Source organism: Vigna radiata, chromosome 11, assembly GCF_000741045.1.
Source record: "Vigna radiata var. radiata cultivar VC1973A chromosome 11, Vradiata_ver6, whole genome shotgun sequence".
NCBI classification, from domain to species: Eukaryota; Viridiplantae; Streptophyta; class Magnoliopsida; order Fabales; family Fabaceae; genus Vigna; species Vigna radiata.
The window spans coordinates 9,395,472-9,414,177 of record NC_028361.1 but is presented as its reverse complement, the minus strand read 5'-3'; the positions used below and the strand labels follow the sequence as shown (position 1 = coordinate 9,414,177).

The 18,706-nt window shown below is 33.7% G+C and overlaps 3 protein-coding genes across 19 annotated transcripts; 2 read left to right on the top strand and 1 right to left on the bottom strand.

Moving 5' to 3' along the window:
* The first annotated feature begins 648 nt into the window (after window positions 1-648).
* Window positions 649-2,577, top strand: LOC106777897 (anthocyanidin 3-O-glucosyltransferase 5). The gene is made up of 2 exons (XM_014665714.2): window positions 649-1,729; window positions 1,878-2,577. The coding sequence occupies exons 1-2, from the start codon at window positions 745-747 to the stop codon at window positions 2,351-2,353; spliced, it is 1,461 nt and encodes a 486-aa protein (XP_014521200.1). The 5' UTR covers window positions 649-744; the 3' UTR covers window positions 2,354-2,577.
* LOC106777899 (probable protein phosphatase 2C 59) lies at window positions 2,063-7,388 on the bottom strand. 13 transcript variants are annotated; one of them, XM_022787477.1, is made up of 8 exons: window positions 6,793-7,388; window positions 6,601-6,663; window positions 6,056-6,089; window positions 4,587-4,673; window positions 4,410-4,501; window positions 3,930-4,026; window positions 3,739-3,807; window positions 2,063-2,185 (listed from the first exon to the last, which is right to left on the bottom strand). In XM_022787477.1, the coding sequence occupies exons 1-6, from the start codon at window positions 6,862-6,864 to the stop codon at window positions 3,955-3,957; spliced, it is 420 nt and encodes a 139-aa protein (XP_022643198.1). In that variant the 5' UTR covers window positions 6,865-7,388; the 3' UTR covers window positions 2,063-2,185; window positions 3,739-3,807; window positions 3,930-3,954. The 13 variants fall into 13 exon arrangements, 2 of the variants coding, with proteins under 2 accessions (XP_022643198.1, XP_014521201.1); XR_002670078.1 differs by lacking the exons at window positions 2,063-2,185; window positions 3,739-3,807; window positions 3,930-4,026 and adding exons at window positions 4,778-4,855; window positions 6,251-6,329 and having other exon boundaries at window positions 4,186-4,501; window positions 6,447-6,751; window positions 6,858-7,388; XR_002670071.1 differs by lacking the exons at window positions 2,063-2,185; window positions 3,739-3,807; window positions 3,930-4,026 and adding exons at window positions 6,257-6,329; window positions 6,447-6,510 and having other exon boundaries at window positions 4,186-4,501; window positions 6,601-6,751; window positions 6,858-7,385.
* Window positions 7,389-13,442: 6,054 nt separating this feature from the next.
* Window positions 13,443-18,320, top strand: LOC106777655 (cellulose synthase-like protein D3). Of its 5 annotated transcripts, none has more exons than XM_022776020.1 (5): window positions 13,443-13,690; window positions 13,821-13,932; window positions 14,143-14,947; window positions 15,390-16,197; window positions 16,410-18,320. In XM_022776020.1, the coding sequence occupies exons 3-5, from the start codon at window positions 14,166-14,168 to the stop codon at window positions 18,162-18,164; spliced, it is 3,345 nt and encodes a 1,114-aa protein (XP_022631741.1). In that variant the 5' UTR covers window positions 13,443-13,690; window positions 13,821-13,932; window positions 14,143-14,165; the 3' UTR covers window positions 18,165-18,320. The 5 variants fall into 5 exon arrangements, with proteins under 5 accessions (XP_022631741.1, XP_014520811.1, XP_014520812.1 ...); XM_014665325.2 differs by having other exon boundaries at window positions 13,443-13,702; window positions 13,824-13,932; XM_014665326.2 differs by having other exon boundaries at window positions 13,443-13,702.
* Window positions 18,321-18,706: the final 386 nt, after the last annotated feature.

Below are 18,706 nucleotides of genomic sequence, written 5' to 3'. Positions count from 1 at the left end.
TTTGCACTAGTGTTTGCATCTCTTTCCCTGGTTTTGTAATCCATATATTATATTTTTTAGGAGTTAAAATCCCGCTAACATTAAAAGTAACCCCTACTAAAATTGTATATTTTTATAGTGTAATTGTATATAATATGTGAGTTATCAAGGTATCATGATTAAAAAGAAATTAATGATGACATATATTAGTGGTGAATAGAAAAAAAAACTTTTATGTTCACAACTCTTCTTTCTCTCAGTACCTAACAATTATTAATATTTCAATAAATCGACACTTTAATAACAAATCTACCCTTTCTTATATCCTTTTTCTATTAAAAGGTCAACCTCGTTTATCACTCACCTTATTATATATGATAAAAGTGTTTAAAACAAGTTCTTTTATAAATATTAACTATAAGAACTTAAATACTTAAGTATTCTATTTATAAATATAAAATATACTTTGTAGGTAAAAAAATATGTTTAAAATAAACTTTCAAGATATTGATCAATATTTAACAAAAATTTTAAAACGATTTTTTAATATTTGAAATTTTGAAGTATATGTCATGCATGACACACCACTAATTATTTAGTCCAAGTGGTATTAGTCTAGTTCTTTAAACAATATTCAGATTAAAATATATATACCTTGTCGATTGAAAACGAAAACTTAAAAGAAATGGTAAAGCAAAATTAGATGAGATTCTGTCCACACACATTGTCCATAAAAAGTGACTTCATTTCTCTCTCTTACCATCCATGGCCATCTCCAGAACTCATCATCATGCTTTTCTCCTCCCTTCACCAGGAATGGGTCACTTAATCCCAGCCCTAGAACTTGCCAAGCGTTTAGTCACTCACAAAATCATTCCCAAGCTCACCTTCTTTTACACTCCAATAGCAAACTCTACTCCCTCCAAAGCTGAAACCTTAGTTCTTCACTCAGCCATCAAGGACAACCTCTTTGATATAATCCAACAGCACCCACTTGACCTCACCAGCGAAGTTGACCCCCATGCCTCCGCAGAAGACAAAATAGCAATCTTAATGCATGAACTCCCACTCCTCTTTCTGTCCACAATCTCCACCATGAACCTCAACCCAACCATCATCATCACTGATTTCTTCATATGCCAAGCTCTACCTCTAGTCCAAAATCTAAACCTACCCATGTTTGCTTTTTCGCCGACTAATGCGTGGCTCGTTGCGCTTGGTCTTCACACCCCCACTTTGGACAAACAAATGCAAGGAGAATATGTCGATGAGATTGAACCAATCTCAATCCCTGGTTGCAAACCCATATATCCCAAAGACATGTTCGATATGTTGAAAGACAGGACACATAGGTTGTACCGTGAATTTATTGGCGCGTGTGAAGGAGCAGCACTGGCTAATGCTATATTTGTGAACACGTTTCATGAGTTGGAACCTAAGACACTTGAAGCACTTGGTAGTGGAGGCATTAGCAAGGTGCCCGTGTACCCGGTTGGGCCAATAATAAGGGAACCAAGCCCAAGAAGCCCGAGCCCGAGTAGTGATGATGGAAAGAGAAGTGAAATTGTTGAGTGGCTAAACAGGCAAGAAGAAGAGTCAGTGGTATTTGTATCACTTGGGAGTGGATACAATATGTCAGGTGAAGAAATCAAAGAGATGGCATTGGCGTTGGAACTAAGTGGAAACAAATTTGTTTGGTCTTTGCGTCCATCCGTCAACAAAGCTGGCCATGATCACTATCTCACAGCAGGTGAGTGGTACAAAGTCTCATCGTATCAAGAGGGTGCAAAGTAAAGTATTAAGTTTGTAGAAATAGAGATAACCCTTTGGGTTAAATTTCAAACATGTGGTTGTTATATTTTAAATAATGTTATCGTTTAATATTGTTTCTTCTGCAGGTGATGAAACTGGAAGTACTACCACAGTGTCTAATGTTGAAAAATCAGATTTGTTTCCCGATGAGTTTTATCGCATACAAAGCAATGGGATTGTGATCACAGATTGGGCACCACAGTTGGAGATTTTGAAGCATCCATCAATTGGTGGTTTTGTGTCACACTGTGGGTGGAACTCTGTTATGGAGAGCGTTTCATGTGGGGTGCCAATAGTTGGATTGCCTATTTTTGCAGACCAAATGATGAATGCTACAATGCTTGTGGAGGAAGTTGGCAATGCAGTTCGAGTAAAGGCTTCACCATCAACCAACCTGGTTCAAGGGGATGAGTTAGCAAAAGCAATAAGGAAGATAATGGATAAAGATGATAAAGAAGGAAGTGTTATAAGAGAAAGGGCTAAACAACTCAAACACTTAGCAGAAAGAGCTTTGTCTGATCATGGTTCTTCTTATTCTGCACTTTCCAAAATAGCTCTCTGAAATGGCTTCGTAACTCTTTTGGGGTACTTAAAACAAGAAATTCTATTATGAAATAACCAATTGCTATGTTATTTGGTTTAAACTTTCATTGTTTAAATTTCTCTTTCTATTTTAATAAATTATGTGTAATGATTCCAAACTTTTTGTCTTCATCGATCGAAGAAGACAGTACACCAAATGTTCATTTAAGTTTTTATTAAATAGTCATTTTATTTGCTTGTTCAGATAGTAATGTTTTGTTTGTAGTTTCAGATTAATACTAAGTTCTATTTAATAGAAAAATACAGTCTTAAACCGTCGGAAATTCCAAGGGTTTTGTCAGAACCGCCGGTACTTCCAGGGGTTTATCAGAACCGTGGGTACTGCTTGGGTTCTCTCAAAACCGCCCGTACTGCCTTATCCTTCGTATATGGCTTTAAAAGTCTACTTTTTGTCATATCAGCCCACCCTTTTATTACATATATAGTCTGCCTACTATTAACTCCTACTTTTAATTGCCTCCCCCTTCTTATATCATAATTCAACCCTTTTGCTACTTCAAATAACTTTTATAAAATAAATAAAAAACTGCTTTCGTACTCCAAAAATATCGTTTTTTTTATAAATTTAACAAGTCCCTTTTATTACAATTTCCATTGTTTGAAAACGAAATCTAAATCAGAATAAAACATTATAACTATTATGGATTAAAATTCTACTTAAGCTATGTGGAAATTAATAAAGGTGCCAAACTTTTTACCAAACTTTTTATAAAACTTTTTACCAAACATTATTTAGAAACAAGATTTTTCACAACCTGTGCGATTCTTTTTTCATGTTCAGGCAGAATCCCTGTTATTTTGCACCAGATTCTTTATTAATTATTATTATTATAACTTATAGCTCTTACACTATAAAATAAGGAAGTTTCAAATAATAAATCATCCTCAAACAATACAAGCACTAACATGGCCTAACATCACAAAATGATATGAAATTGTCAATATTCACCTTTCACGAACACTTCATCTTCTATACACCCCTTTATCTATAACACTCAAAGTATTGCTTAAGACAACAAAAATATTCAACGAACACTTCAAACAAATGAGTCATTTCAATCAACAAACCAACAAAATCCGGCAAAAGAAGATGTACACTCACTCTAGACTGTTTTACATAAACACTAGATGACATTTAGGAAGAAGATATCATCAAATGATGTAAAAATAGCCATTTAACTGAGTAATGACACGAGCATCCAAATGCACTCATCTTGAGTTCTTATTAATCATTGTGTTGTGTGACAACATTAACCTTTAAACACCAGGGAGACCGTGAAAGACAGACTACTACAAAAGTATGCAACAAGAATTGCTCAATTATTAATCACGAGTGGTACTTACCGAATAAAAGTGTACAAATACAAATCCCCTTGAGACATGAGTGAATTGATCTCTCACAAGACGCAGATCCTGTATAGATAACAACACTCCTTAGCATACAAATGACAAAATAAACAACAGCAAACCTGCCCCTCCGATGCATAAAAACGGTCACAGGTTTGATTAGCTAGCTCATGACTTTAGCAACAAACCTTAATTGGAGCATGTTTGGAAAACTCAGCGGAGCATTTCCTTGTTTGATCTAGCGAGACACAATTGGAATTGGGAATCTGAGGAGCAAGAAAAGCCCTGCAAAGAGAGAGCGAGTAAAAGCATGTTCGAAATTAAAAGGAAGTGAATAGGATTAGAGAGAAAAGGAAGAAGGAGAAGCACACCGATCAAAGAGAACCTGAATTGCAAATGGAAGTTGCGAGAGAGGGATCTAGTAGCACTGAAACAGTCGAATCAATCTTACATAACTAAACCGCATGCATTGTCATATACATCATGCAAATTCTTTCTGAACTGTCTTTATATTTTAAACATGTTTTATGCTTTATTTTACTTTCATCTTCTCATATGAAGCAGAGTTTGGTCTCTAATTTACTGAATGGATGTTTTATATAGTAAATCATGCACTCTATACACATATATTTATGGATCTAACAATATGAGATATATTGTAAACTCACCTGTATTTCTGGATCAGCAACAACATACCGCTTCAGGAGTCTATCGCCAAATGCACTAGAAACAGCAAGAACACCACCAACTCTCCAAGTTCCTGCACATAATGTTAAAATTTACAAGGCACAAACCAGATGAATCCATAAAGCTGGTAACAAAAGCTAACTATAAGACGACCTTACCAGCCCACATAACAAAGCCACCTGCATCTTCAATCCTTCGCCTCTCATCAGTTTGGTCCGGCTTGTGATCTTGGGAAACAACAATGGCTAGATGAAAAGGAAAGCAAAATATGAGTCAGCATTCAATTCAGAAGGTTGAAAAAAACAATCCAACAGAAGCACAAGAAATTTCTATGTACAAATACAGACACCTGTGACACATATACTCTTCGTTAGATTCCATATTAAAACCAATTGGTATTAAATGAAGTTGCCAACAGATATATCCACTGCACCCCAAGAATTGAGGCATAATTAAAACCAAGTGAATGTTATTGATTCCTAAAAATGAATTACACCTAGATAATCATTCAAGATAAATTTAGAAGGGAAAAGAACGTCAAATTATATAAAGAACATCCCAATGTATAAACTATGAAAAGCCAATGATTAAACACTTAAAATAAATTATATATTAAGATAAGCCTGAAAAAAATCTTTTATAATAAAACAAGCAGTCATGTTTCTTTTTATGTTTTGTCTAATATGCTTAGTTTAAAAATAATATGCTTAGTTCAATAAGATAATCTTATCTGTTTCTTAAATAAGTGATTTTTTTTAACATATTTGAAAAAAAATTAATTTAAATTTAAACAAACTAATCCATTATTCACCACAAGGTTAACAATTTCTGCTAACGTCCTTCTTAGGTTCCTTACCCTTTTTACACGGTTCAAAACCACACATTATATTTTCCACATATTTGCTAACAGTAGTCTTCCTCGCACAAACATCTTAACCAAGTTTGTCACATATTTTCCAATCTATGTCACATTAATATCTCCTCATTTATGCTACATTCACAATTTTCTCATTTCTTTAAAGCCAAACATTCAACACCATTAAATATAACTAGATATATAGTAATTTGATAAAACATTCTTTTGAGCTTGGCAGTTACTCTGTGAACACGACTAATCCTTGACACTCCAAAATAAAAACACAGTTGAATGAAAAGGAATAATAAACCAATGGCTTCAGGTTCTACAATTTAGATATCAAACAAATCTCAGTTGTTCCTAGTTATATTGAAGAGTAAACTTAGTTTTTGGAATTACATTCATACCGTGCGATTTTTAAGTATCAAACTCATATCCATAGATTTCTCATGGAGTATCTTTATGTCTGAATTAATGGAACCAATTTCAGCCTGATTAAAATTTAAAAATAATTTCATGATCTAATATACAATAAATACAAGAAAAAATGTACTTCAAATATTTTAGTAAGTCCTTCAGATTATTGAATGTAATGCTGTTGTTTAACATAGTTCCTGTTACATGACAATTACAGATGAATAACAAGTAAATAAGTACTAAAGCATAAGTGAATCTAATCATTCTCACGAGGAGAAGTCTTCATAAAAAGGAGGGGAAATTCATGTGTCAAATTCAAGCTTCATGTTAAAACTTACTTGGCCAAAAACATACCTGAAATCCACTTAGAAGAGTTTCCATCTGTGACCTATCACAATAACGAAATTGATCATGAAGAAAGACTAGATTATCACTTTCTTTAATATAATCCTCTAATAAAATGAACGATATTAAAACTAATCATCGGAACAAAAGAAAAAAGCAAAAGCATTAGCTGCGTAAAAAACCACACTTTTATCAAATACTCACACTAACCACAAGGAATATAAATTGGAGTAGCAATTAAAATTTTCATCGATGCTCTAGTCCTTCCAACGATATATCATCGCTGCAAAGTAAAGTTAACCGAAACACATGAATCAACTAGCAATCCAATTTTGATTCCAAAGTTTCAGGCTTCAAAGTGTACGAATTGAAACTAAACGTGGTATAAAGCAAAGAAAACCTGCTCGGATCCTCTTCCAAAGCTAGGTCACCGACAAATGCTCCCAAATCGAACACATTCTTTTCTGCATCGTTGGTTTCACCAATAACTGACATCTAAATCCCAAATCATACCACATACAAGCAATCAATCACACTAAAATAGCTCTCCATACCTGGAATTTCTTCTTCTCTATGGCCAAACCCAAAATCGTGAGACATTGGACCCATTCAAATCCCTAAAAACAGAACCCGAATTCAAACCCTAAATCAATCATGAATTCCATCCAAGTCTCTACCGCTGCTAAGACGCTGGAAAACGAGATCCTTGCATCGTGAAAAAAAAGTGAACTTTAGTAACAACATACCTTAGCTAATGACGCAAACTCAACGACAACTGCAAAAAAAAATGGAATGGGAAAGAGAGAAAAACCATTCATGAGTGTTCCATGTTAAGGGACAACAACGGAGAGTGGAACTGTTCAAGAACTCAGGAAAATTGGCAACGGCGAACAATGATGTTGGGTCTATCCAGGAGGGGATTCACCGAGGAGACACAAACACTAATGCCATCTGACCCCAACCACCTCAGCCCAACCACATAAGGGACTGCCACTGTTATCTATCCAAAAACTTAAGGCAATGGGTTAATGGGTCTTTCATATACTCACACTTGGATTCCTAACAAACGAGGGGTGTTCAACTATGGCTTCCAGTGAGTTAGTGGAAAAAAGAAGAAGAAAGAAGAAGGGATGAAGGAGAAAGGACATTCGTAGTGGTGGAGGAGGGGAGAACGCAAATCCTTTGCAATAATGCAATGCAACATGCACTTGGAGCAAATGTAAAACTTCATAAAACTTGACATGAAGTGCAGGAAAACACTACAAAAGGGGGAAGGGGAGTTTGAATAATGTTTTCAAAACGTTTTGATAAATAAATGCTTAAAGACATAATGCAGTTGTTAGATTGTCCGCAATGATGGTTAGACGAGTGCATATATAATAAAGTGTTTAAGGAAAACGTTTTAAACAAAAGCAACAATGACACACAAATTTTTATATTGGTTCACTCAATCTGAGATACGTATAGATTCTTTTAAGAATTTTTAAGAGTTTCATTAATCTTATACAAGACTACAAACAAGTATAACCTAGTCTTGGTTAAAAGTATTATTGGTCATTCTTGGTCCCCTTAGTTAACTATCCCAAGTATTATAAATCACTATTGGTTCCTCTAACCAATTCTGACTAGTCCGAGTATTATAAATCACTCCTGGTATCTTGACTAGTCCGAGTATTATAAACCATTATCAGTTCCCTTAGTCAATCATGACTAACTCTAATATTATAAACCACTCTTGGTTCCAAGTATTCTAATCACTCTCGGTATCCAAGTATTATTACCACTCTTTATTTACAAGTGTTTTCTTAAGAGTCGGAAAAAACTATCTTAGAGAGTATATATGAGTAATACAAAGTATTTTTGAAATGTTGTAATTTCTCTCTCTTTGTTTTACTAGAAGTTTTAGACGTTGTGAGATCGAAGCAGAGTGCTTGTTTTATAATTTCTATCTTGCTTTCTCACTTTTCACTTTCTAAGTATAAGCATTAGACGCTATGAGCTTGAGAATAAGCCTTTATAATAGATATACACTTATAACTCTTTTGTTCTTTTCTTTAAATGGAAGCATTTAACATTATGATCTTGAAGATAGAGCAGCAAGGTAAGTATTTGATTATAACTCTCTTTTCTTTTATTTTCTTTTCTTCTCCTTACCCATCATTCTTGTTCTTCACATTCTCTCTTGCTTTAGTTTTGTGCAATATTCCATCTCTTTTCTTCTCTTCTACAAGACATTTTTATACAGACTTCCACGACAAATGACCATTGGATACAGAGTGACTTTATATATGTTTCATGACCTTTTTAGGTACTTGGTCAGACTCAGGTCTATGTTGCAGAGTGACAATGCTCTTTCACACCAATAGCTTGTACGATCTTTCTGAGCAAGAAGCTTTGAGGAAAAATTCTATGAATGTCTTCTTATCTATCAATGTCTTTTTAATATTTGTACAGAGCTTCTGAATAAAGTTTGGTGTTGTCATTTCTTGCACAGAAAAAGAGAATAAAGCATGCGAGCACAAAAGCTCTTTCTCGTACAACATTGAGTGTTTTATATGTTGATGGTCATAAAGCATGTTACTTGTTTAGGGTACTCTTACACATGTCAACATCATTTAATTAAAAACATCGTCTAATGGCAAATTGATGTAGATGACATGTTCTCCAAAAGCTTGTTTCATAAAGTTGTCTACTTAATGTTACATCGTTTATGTATAAGCAATTTTAACGTTTAGTGCATTTCATAGTTATCACATATGATTCATTCTGTCATACACTAATAGGCTATAATGTGTTTGGATATTAACTCGTAAGCATTTATCGTTTAGCTTAGCATTTACTTAGATGTCTCTATTATATCAAACACTATTGGTTAGACAAAATAAGTCAAAATGTTTTAATCTGCTTAGTGTTTCAGATAAATGATTATATTGACAAACATTTATTTCATTCAATATTATCTTTTATCATATCCAATCACTTACATGCTACTTTCTATTATAAAATAATAATAATTGCAAAAAAAAAGCGTTAGTTTTAAATGTTGGTCAACTGTTTTTATTTTCTAATTAATGTTCATAAGTGCATAATTTTTTCCCTCATTAAAGTTCATAGGTGTCAACAGTGAGTTTTTATTATTCATTGTTATGTAACGGTTTTTTGACCAAGTTTCTGTTTATAAATAGAGCATTTCCTTCATTAAAAAAAAACATACCAAATTAAGCTTTTTTTTTCCTCTTAAAAGGAAATTTCATTCCTCAACCTATTTTCTTAGTTTTTTTTTTTCTTTTTTTATTTGAAGAAGTTTATGTTGTATCTTTGGGAATTTGTTCAATACATTGTAGATAAATTCTTAAGGAAAGTAAATCAACATGTCTCAGAAAATATGATTTGTAATTCTGTTAGCAATTTCTACAACACTTTTTTATAAGTAATATTTTCTTGAGTATTTGTTTGATAAATGATTTAGTCTCAACAAGTTAAAGATATGTATTTAAATGATGTAATACTGAAGTTCATAGACTAGTAGACTTGGGTTATTCGGAAGGAAAGAAGTAAGATTGTATTTCTCCTAAAATGATTTGAGGAACAAAGAATGCAATTAACAAATGACCCTTCCTTCTTTCTAAATTTTACAACCCTTTATTTATGATAATTAATAACCATAATAACAACAATAATAATAAAATATAAAATGTTTAAAATAATATTAATGGTGAAAATAATATTAATAAAAATACTAATAAAGTTATAATGACAAAAATAATTAGTTAATAATAGTACTATTTTTTATAATTTAGTATTTAATTAAAATTAATTTTATTCAATCATATTATATTTTAAATTAATTATATTTATAAATATTTTGAGTTAAATATGTTTTTAAATTTTAGTACGAAATTATAATTTTTTTTGTAGAAAAAAATTTACATCATTTAATTATAAATTTAAAAATAAATAAATATAATCTTTTTAATCCAATTAAGTTCTGATTTCCTAAAAAAACTCATTTGACTTATAAAAAAATGACTATATCTGTTTATTTTAAAACTTGAGACTACAATATATCAAAGTTTTTTGAAAAATATAAATTTCAATTTTACATTAAAATTAAATTACTAAAAACTTACTTAATTTTTTTAAATAATCATTCAAGTTTTATTTTAATTTAATTTTAATTATTATATTTTATTTAAAAACATTTTTACTCTCTTTTTTTAAATAATCATTCAATTTTTATTTTAAGTAAATTTTAACTAATTATATTTTATTTTTAATTAATTTTAATCGTAAAAATATAAACTTGACATATTAAAATATACTTTTTTTTTATATTTTACCTCTATCAAAGCATGAAAAACTTTTATAAGTTTTACCTTTAATTATAAATTAGATCATGAGAAAATATATTTGTCCCTCCTAAAATTATCTCCCAAAGGATTTTTCCAAATTCCAGCAATAATTACGGCGAGGGAAGGGCAGCGTTTCAAGAAAAGATGATTGAAAAGGAAAAGAGATGGGTCCCACACGGATATGAAAGGTAAAGGGACCCACATAATTCGAAGGCACAAAGCTAAAGTTGAGTTCAGAGTTTGCGGCCGTCACATGCTCTCTGCTGCTACACTCCATATTCATTTCCTATGCATATACGTTTCTTATTAAATAATGATGCTTTATAATATTATTTGTGACATTTTCTCTTTTATCTAAAATTAATTTACAATTGATAATAATAATTATAAACATATATAAAATAAAGCTAACCGCATCATTTTTTTTTTCTTTTCTTCTTAATTACTTCATAACTTTACCTGTAAGCATCTCTGCCAGCTTATTCTATTCCAAGGAGTTCTCAACAAAAAAAAAAAAATTGATATGCTGGCAAGTTTTATACTATATCGACTGTTTATGGCAGTTAGAAAATAAAATTACTTTTCATGATTTAAAATTGATCATCATATAATTTGAACATTTTATTTTCATAAATTCTATTTTATGAAAAGTGAAAAAATTATATTTAATAAACTTAAATTTTATTAAAATAGATTATAATTCAAATTTTATATTAAAAAAATTAAATCTAATTTAATTTCATAACATCAACTTATAAAATAATATATATATATATATATATATATATATATATATATATATATATATATACACACACTTCTTTTTCAAATTCCCAACTAATAACAAAATAGTCTAAGATGACAATTTTTGTTAAACAAGACATATAAGGAGTAATCACTATTATACCCAATCTGACCGTTGACATTCCTACATCACTCAATTAACATCTTTAGTCATGATGTTCCAGAAATAGTTATTATAATAAGGAAATAATTATACCAATATAATTATACAACAGTTGTGATAATAAATGAATATATCTTCATGATTATTGCTTGTTATACTGAAATAAAACAATAGAGATATTTTGTTGGATTTTGTAATTGGTTAAGCTTCCTTTTTTACGAATTCCACATTAAAGTCCAAACAAGTAATATACGTGTGTTTATGTGTGAAATAAAACGTATAATTTTTTCAATAATAAAAAAAATTAACATTTACTAAATTATTAAAATTATAATTAAAATAAAAATGTGGGAATGATAGAAAATGTTCATTCATTTAGTTTTATCTAGGCTTAATACCGCTTTTGGTCCCTAGTTTGGGAGGTTTTGTTCAATATGGTCCTATTTTTTTTTAGTAACAATTGATCCCACTTCTTAAAAAAACTGTTTAATTGACTCTTTTTTGTTACAACGTCAATTTTTTAATGGTGCTGGTTACGACATCAATAAGTTCTTTCATGCATTCACTTATCCAAATGTTATTTTAACAGTCATGACATAAGGTTATGTTAAAATTCATGTCATCATCGTATACAATAAGGACTATAATAAACAATTTAAACTTGAATATGAGACCACTATGAACAAAAAAGACTCAATTGAACAATTTTTTCAAAAGATGAAATTAATTGTTATGAAAAAAAAAATATGACCATATTGAACAAACCCTTCCAAACTAAGAACCAAAAACAGTATTAAACCGATATAATAGTGTTTGAAATTACTCATTCGCTGCTATTATTTTTTAAGGATTTACAGCAAATTGTCATCATTTTCATTGTCATCCTCCTAATATTATCCAAAACCTTCTTCTTCTTCTTATTATTATTATTATTATTATTATATTAAATATTAAAGGGGTTGCCCTTTTCGATGCTATACATTTGGTGGGAATTGGTGCATCAGCGGCAGTGCTTAGATGGAAATATATATAGAATGAAATGCTGATTCATTTTATTTAATTCATTTATTTCACCATTTATTCGCCAAGTGATATGAATGTCACTTATCAATTTGAGATACAGTATAGCAAATTAATCTCCTTTTGTCTTAATTTTATAATCCATAATTTAATAACTAGGAATATGCTAATACCATAATCACTTTGACAATTTTTTATCTTTTAAATTAAAAATATATTTCCATCAATTTTTTATTACTTAAAAAAAATCAAAGCTGATTCAAAAGTTACCCAAAGAAATCCAATCACATGTATAGAGGTATAAATTTTCAAACCAAATGTTTTTACAATTCTCAATATCTATTTTTGTTTTTTGTTACTTAAATTAGTTATAAACCAACCGGTGGAATTACAATATGAGTTTTAAATTTCATATTAAGTAAAAGTTAAATAATATATAAAAAATAAATAAAAGGTCATTACCTTAAGGATTTAATTTTTTGTCTTTTCACTAAATCTCTAAATAAAAAAATCATAGATCCAGATGTTAAAAATTCTTAATTTTTTTTAACACTAATAACCTTAGTACGCATGCCTTATTAAATGGAGAAAAGAGACAGGAAAAAAAGATTATTACCTAAGACAAAATTCTGTACCTATTTACTATAAATGTAACACCATGTCAATGATCCAGCTTTAAAACAACTATTCGTTGACATGTCAAAATAGAATCATTACAGTCATATGAAAATAATCTACGTTGAAAACCCTTTAATAATAATGACTCAATTTTAAAAATTAAAATTTTAATCATAAAAGCAAAAATTATTTAATCTAAATAAAAATACATTAATTTTTTTTCAATAAAATGCATTCAGTAACCTTAAAATAAAATGTTCTTTAGATAATTTTTTTATGAGAATTAATTAATTTTTATCTTTCCATTAACTTTTCCTTAAAGTAATCATATTAGAAAAGTTAACGAGTGTTAAAAAAAACACTGTGACAGTGCAATGCAGCAGAAAGAGAGAACACGTAAAGTTGGGCGCAGTAGAAAACTGATCCTTCCGCGTAGAAAGCGTTTGGATTAAAAACAAAAATCGATTTCGTATATAATCAGACACTTCGTAGTTCCCGAAAGAAGCTATCGCAGTAATAAAAGATCACGATCAGGATCACGCTAATTTACTTGCAAATTCTTTTGTCGTCTCAGATGCCGAGATCATTGGCACATTGTTGGAACATCATATGACTTTATAAACATATCCTTCTTTTCTTTCTCTCCCTTTCCTTTTCCCCGCCGTAAAAGCTGTCGTCAATTCGGTAAAAGCACCAAACACCATTTTTTTGCTCCCTCACCAAACTTCCAAAAACAACTGAGTTCAAGTACAGTTTAAGGTTGCCGGCCGGCATTGATTTATTTAATTTAAATGTGGACGACGATTTGATCTGTTATGCTCTGTCTTCTGAGTTGGAATTATTAACTGGATTTGGTTTTGTGACGTTTGTTGTTTAGTAGGTTAAAATCCTTATCTGTGTTGGACTCAGTCCTGTTTGCTCCCTCTGTTGAGAGAGGTTGACACTTGACGGCGTCAGACACGCGCTTGGTTGTTTTTGTCTCTGAGTTGGTAAGACATTTAAAAGAAACTCTCTTTCGCATTGCAATTCTTTATAATTCTTGTGTTCCCTCTCGCCACTTGACATACACAGAGTTTCTCACCGGGGTTTGATTCTTTATTAATTTTTTTTCGTGTTTGAATTTGTTGTTATTTTTGAACAATTCTAAAGCTTCATCTTTTATATAAAATGAAGTAGTGTGTGGGGGTGTTGAATTACAGGTGCTGTAGTGTTGTTCATTGCCATGGCTTCTAAATTCAAGCATGGATCCTCCATGGTTCGGAATATCACGCAGCTGAGCAATGATTTGGATCAGGAAGGTGAAAATGGGAGTGTTGGCCTTGCTACCTACACGGTTCATATTCCTCCAACGCCTGATAACCAGCCTATGGAGATTTCTCTGGAGAGGTCGAGTTCTCGGAGAGCGGAGGATCAATACGCTTCTAGTTCTTTGTTCACCGGCGGTTTTAACCAGGTCACACGTGCCCATTTGAAGGACAAGGTGATTGAGTCTGAATCCAGCCACCCCCAGATGGCTGGTGCAAAAGGGTCCGCTTGTGCAGTGCCTGGGTGTGATGGAAAGGTCATGACTGACGAAAGAGGGTTGGATGTAGTCCCTTGTGAGTGCGGTTACAAGATTTGTAGGGATTGTTACAGAGATGCTTTGAGGGCTGGTGAGGGGATCTGCCCTGGTTGCAAGGAGCCTTACAATGAGCCTGAGGTGAAATCACAGACACTGCCTTTGCCTCCTGGTGCTGGGGTTAATAAGATGGAGAGGAGGTTGTCGTTGATGAAATCAGGGGCGTTGACGAGGAGCCAGACTAATGAGTTTGATCATGCTCAGTGGTTGTTTGAAAGCAAGGGGAGTTATGGATATGGGAATGCTATGTGGCCTAAAGAGTCTGAACCTGATGCCGATACTGCTTCTGATTGGATGGAGGGTGATCCGAATGTATTCAATGAAAAGCAGTGGAAGCCCTTGACCCGGAAGTTGAGTATCTCTGCTGCAATTCTCAGTCCTTATCGGTATGACTCTCTTTTCCTCTTAATTTCTTTTACTCTGCTTTTTTTGCAATGCTAGTGGAGATGCTTTTTTGTGAGGTTGGATTTTCTCATTGTTGGCTCAATGTAATGTTTGTTTTATCCTATGTTGGAATCTCCATCATCTTGTATTCAATTTGATTCCGTTTTCTCTGCAAATGATCCCCCCATCCTCTTTTTGAGGAATTAGTATATTTCGTAAACATCTAATTTTTAGAAGGAAGACAGTGAATTGGTGAAATTATCGTGTGTTACAAAAACGTGCTTTGCTTGTTATTGTTACTATTAATATGATTTGTCTTGCTTCTGGTGTTGACTACTGTGTGATATATGTTCTATCTACTTTATATACTGTAGTAGTATCTGAATCAACGTGTTAAATATAAGTAATCTAAAATTAACTTTTACTTTGTATTTTGAGTTTCAGGCTCATGATATTTGTTCGGCTAGTGATTCTAGTTTTCTTTCTAAAGTGGAGGGTCCAAAACCCCAATGATGATGCAGTCTGGCTGTGGGGCATGTCAGTGGTATGTGAAATCTGGTTTGCCTTCTCCTGGGTGCTTGACCAGTTTCCTAAGCTCTTCCCCGTAAATCGTGTTGCCGATCTTGATGTTTTGAAAGAGAAGTTTGAAACTCCTAATCCCGCCAATCCCACTGGGAAGTCTGATCTTCCGGGAATAGACATGTTTGTGTCAACTGCTGATCCAGAAAAAGAACCACCACTTGTTACTGCCAATACCATTCTTTCCATTCTAGCTGCTGATTATCCTGTTGAGAAACTCTCATGCTATGTCTCTGATGATGGTGGTGCGCTCCTAACTTTTGAGGCCATGGCAGAGGCTGCAAGTTTTGCCAACTTGTGGGTTCCTTTTTGCCGGAAGCATGACATTGAACCCAGGAACCCAGAATCTTATTTTAATCTCAAGAGAGACCCTTACAAGAACAAAGTACGCTCTGACTTTGTGAGGGACCGCAGACGAGTAAAGCGTGAGTACGATGAGTTCAAGGTTCGGATTAATGGCCTTCCTGATTCAATCAGGCGGCGCTCTGATGCTTATAATGCTAGTCAAGAAATGAAAGCCATGAGGAAACGGAGAGAGAATGGAAATGAAGAACCTTTGGAGAATTTGAAAATTCCTAAAGCTACATGGATGGCTGATGGTACTCACTGGCCGGGGACTTGGACAAATGCTGCACCAGAGCATTCCAGGGGTGATCATGCCAGTATCATACAGGTAATTATCAATCTTTATGAGACTCGTTATTCATTAGTATTCAATATTTTGCATCTGGGTTTTGTTAGCTGTAATACCAAGCTTCAGGTCCTCAGTGGTTAAAACTCTCATTATCCATTAGTCCTTGTTATTCATTTGTACTTCAAAGTAACATATTTTGTTGTAAAACATTGATTGTAATGATCATATCATATGCCCTCTCTCAAATGTAGGTAATGTTAAAACCCCCAAGTGATGAACCACTGACTGGCACAGCATCAGATTCAAATGCCTTGGATTTAACTGAAGTTGATATTCGTCTTCCTATGCTTGTCTATGTTTCTCGTGAAAAACGACCCGGCTATGATCACAACAAAAAGGCTGGGGCCATGAATGCCTTAGTTCGAGCCTCAGCCGTAATGTCCAATGGCCCTTTCATTCTCAATCTTGATTGTGACCATTACATATATAATTCTCAGGCCTTGAGAGAAGGAATGTGCTTCATGATGGACCGTGGTGGAGACAGGCTCTGCTATGTCCAATTTCCTCAAAGGTTTGAAGGGATAGACCCCAATGATCGCTATGCCAATCACAACACTGTCTTCTTTGATGTCAATATGCGTGCTCTTGATGGAATTCAGGGTCCCGTGTATGTTGGCACAGGGTGCCTATTTCGAAGAACTGCTCTATATGGCTTTGATCCACCCCGGATCAAGGAAGAGACTGGTTGGTTTGGTAGAAAGAATAAGAAATCCTCAACAGTGGCATCTGTCTCTGAAGCTGGTGCTGAGGAACAGTCATTGAGGAATAATGACATTGAGGATGAAGAAATGGTCACTGCTCTTGTTCCCAAGAAATTTGGCAACTCCAGTCTTCTTGTTGATTCAATCAGGGTGGCTGAGTTCCAAGGGCTGCCCCTTGCTGATCATTCATCCATCAAATATGGTCGTCCACCTGGTGCTCTAACACTCCCTCGAGATCCTCTTGATGCTGCTACTGTTGCTGAGGCCATCAATGTGATCTCATGCTGGTATGAGGACAAGACTGAATGGGGCATTAGAATTGGATGGATTTACGGGTCAGTTACTGAAGATGTTGTGACAGGTTATAGAATGCACAATAGAGGATGGAGATCTATATATTGTGTGACAAAAAGAGATGCATTCCGTGGCACTGCCCCAATCAATCTCACAGACAGGCTTCACCAGGTTCTTCGGTGGGCAACAGGCTCAGTTGAGATCTTCTTTTCACGCAACAATGCTCTTTTGGCAAGCTCTAGATTGAAATTTCTGCAGCGGATTGCTTACCTAAATGTTGGAATCTACCCTTTCACTTCCATCTTCCTTATTGTGTATTGCTTCCTTCCTGCCCTTTCACTTTTCACTAACCAGTTCATTGTTCAAAGCCTTGATGTAAATTTCCTAGTTTACCTCTTGGGGATAACCTTGACCCTTGTCATCCTTGCTGTTTTGGAAATCAAGTGGTCTGGCATTGCGCTCGAAGAGTGGTGGAGGAATGAACAGTTCTGGTTGATTGGAGGCACCAGTGCTCATCTTGCTGCTGTGCTTCAGGGTCTGCTGAAGGTGATGGCTGGCATTGAGATTTCATTCACTTTAACATCAAAATCTGCTGGTGATGACGAAAATGACGAATACGCTGATCTCTATGTCCTCAAGTGGACATCTCTTATGATACCACCAATCACAATCATGATGGTTAATTTGATAGCCATTGCAGTTGCAGTTAGCAGAACAATATACAGTGAGGATCGTGAATGGAGCAGTTTGCTTGGAGGTGTGTTTTTCAGCTTTTGGGTTTTGGCTCATTTGTATCCCTTTGCAAAAGGGCTAATGGGTAGAAGGGGTAGGACACCCACCATTGTGTTCGTATGGTCTGGTCTAATATCAATCACTATCTCACTCCTTTGGGTTGCCATTGATCCTCCCTCTGGTACCACTCAAATTGGAGGGTCATTCCAATTCCCTTGATTTCTAGTGCACACTTTTCATGTAGCACTTGTAATTAGTTCAAACCGGCCTTGCTGTTCATCAGATTTTGTAGTTACCATTCATTGTTCGACAAGCTATTGCTTCTCTTTTCTTCATCATACTAGAAGGAATGAATCATACATTTTTTTTTCATTAGCTTCTCATTTCACACCTTTTCAAGTTCTCTGGCTGTGTATCGAACTGTGACAAGACTTTAAGACATTCAGAATTCTGTGCATAGTAGTTGAATCGATATAGTCTTCGCTTCCTGGTTTTCGGTGGCACTCGTGGAAAATTGAATATCTAGAAGAATGGCAAATGCGACATTGACTGAGAATGCTTTTGAAATTGGGGCAAGCTTTTCTGTCTACAGCGTGGGAATATATTGCTTTCAAGCTATCACAGTTGTACACTTCAAGAGGTTAATGATTTTTCAACTTGGCAATAGTTTTCACTTTAATTTTAGGTTTAACTGCTCTTTTAACTTTTGTTAAAAAATATTAAGTTTCATAGTTTTTCTTAGTTTTAATTAAGTTATAATT

What these genes read in the sequence shown, in the direction of transcription:
- LOC106777897 (XM_014665714.2), top strand. Translation starts at nt 745, where the DNA reads ATGGCCATCTCCAGAACTCATCATCATGCTTTTCTCCTCCCTTCACCA. An exon ending in TGATCACTATCTCACAGCAG is followed by an intron (nt 1,730 to 1,877) that starts GTGAGTGGTACA and finishes TTTCTTCTGCAG; the next exon opens with GTGATGAAACTGGAAGTACT.
- LOC106777899 (XM_022787477.1), bottom strand. Translation starts at nt 6,864, where the DNA reads ATGAATGGTTTTTCTCTCTTTCCCATTCCATTTTTTTTTGCAGTTGTC. An exon ending in AGTTTGCGTCATTAGCTAAG is followed by an intron (nt 6,664 to 6,792) that starts GTATGTTGTTAC and finishes TTCTGTTTTTAG; the next exon opens with GGATTTGAATGGGTCCAATG. An exon ending in CTCTTCTAAGTGGATTTCAG is followed by an intron (nt 4,674 to 6,055) that starts GTATGTTTTTGG and finishes CTTTTCATCTAG; the next exon opens with CCATTGTTGTTTCCCAAGAT.
- LOC106777655 (XM_022776020.1), top strand. Translation starts at nt 14,166, where the DNA reads ATGGCTTCTAAATTCAAGCATGGATCCTCCATGGTTCGGAATATCACG. An exon ending in GCAATTCTCAGTCCTTATCG is followed by an intron (nt 14,948 to 15,389) that starts GTATGACTCTCT and finishes TTTGAGTTTCAG; the next exon opens with GCTCATGATATTTGTTCGGC. An exon ending in ATCATGCCAGTATCATACAG is followed by an intron (nt 16,198 to 16,409) that starts GTAATTATCAAT and finishes TCTCAAATGTAG; the next exon opens with GTAATGTTAAAACCCCCAAG.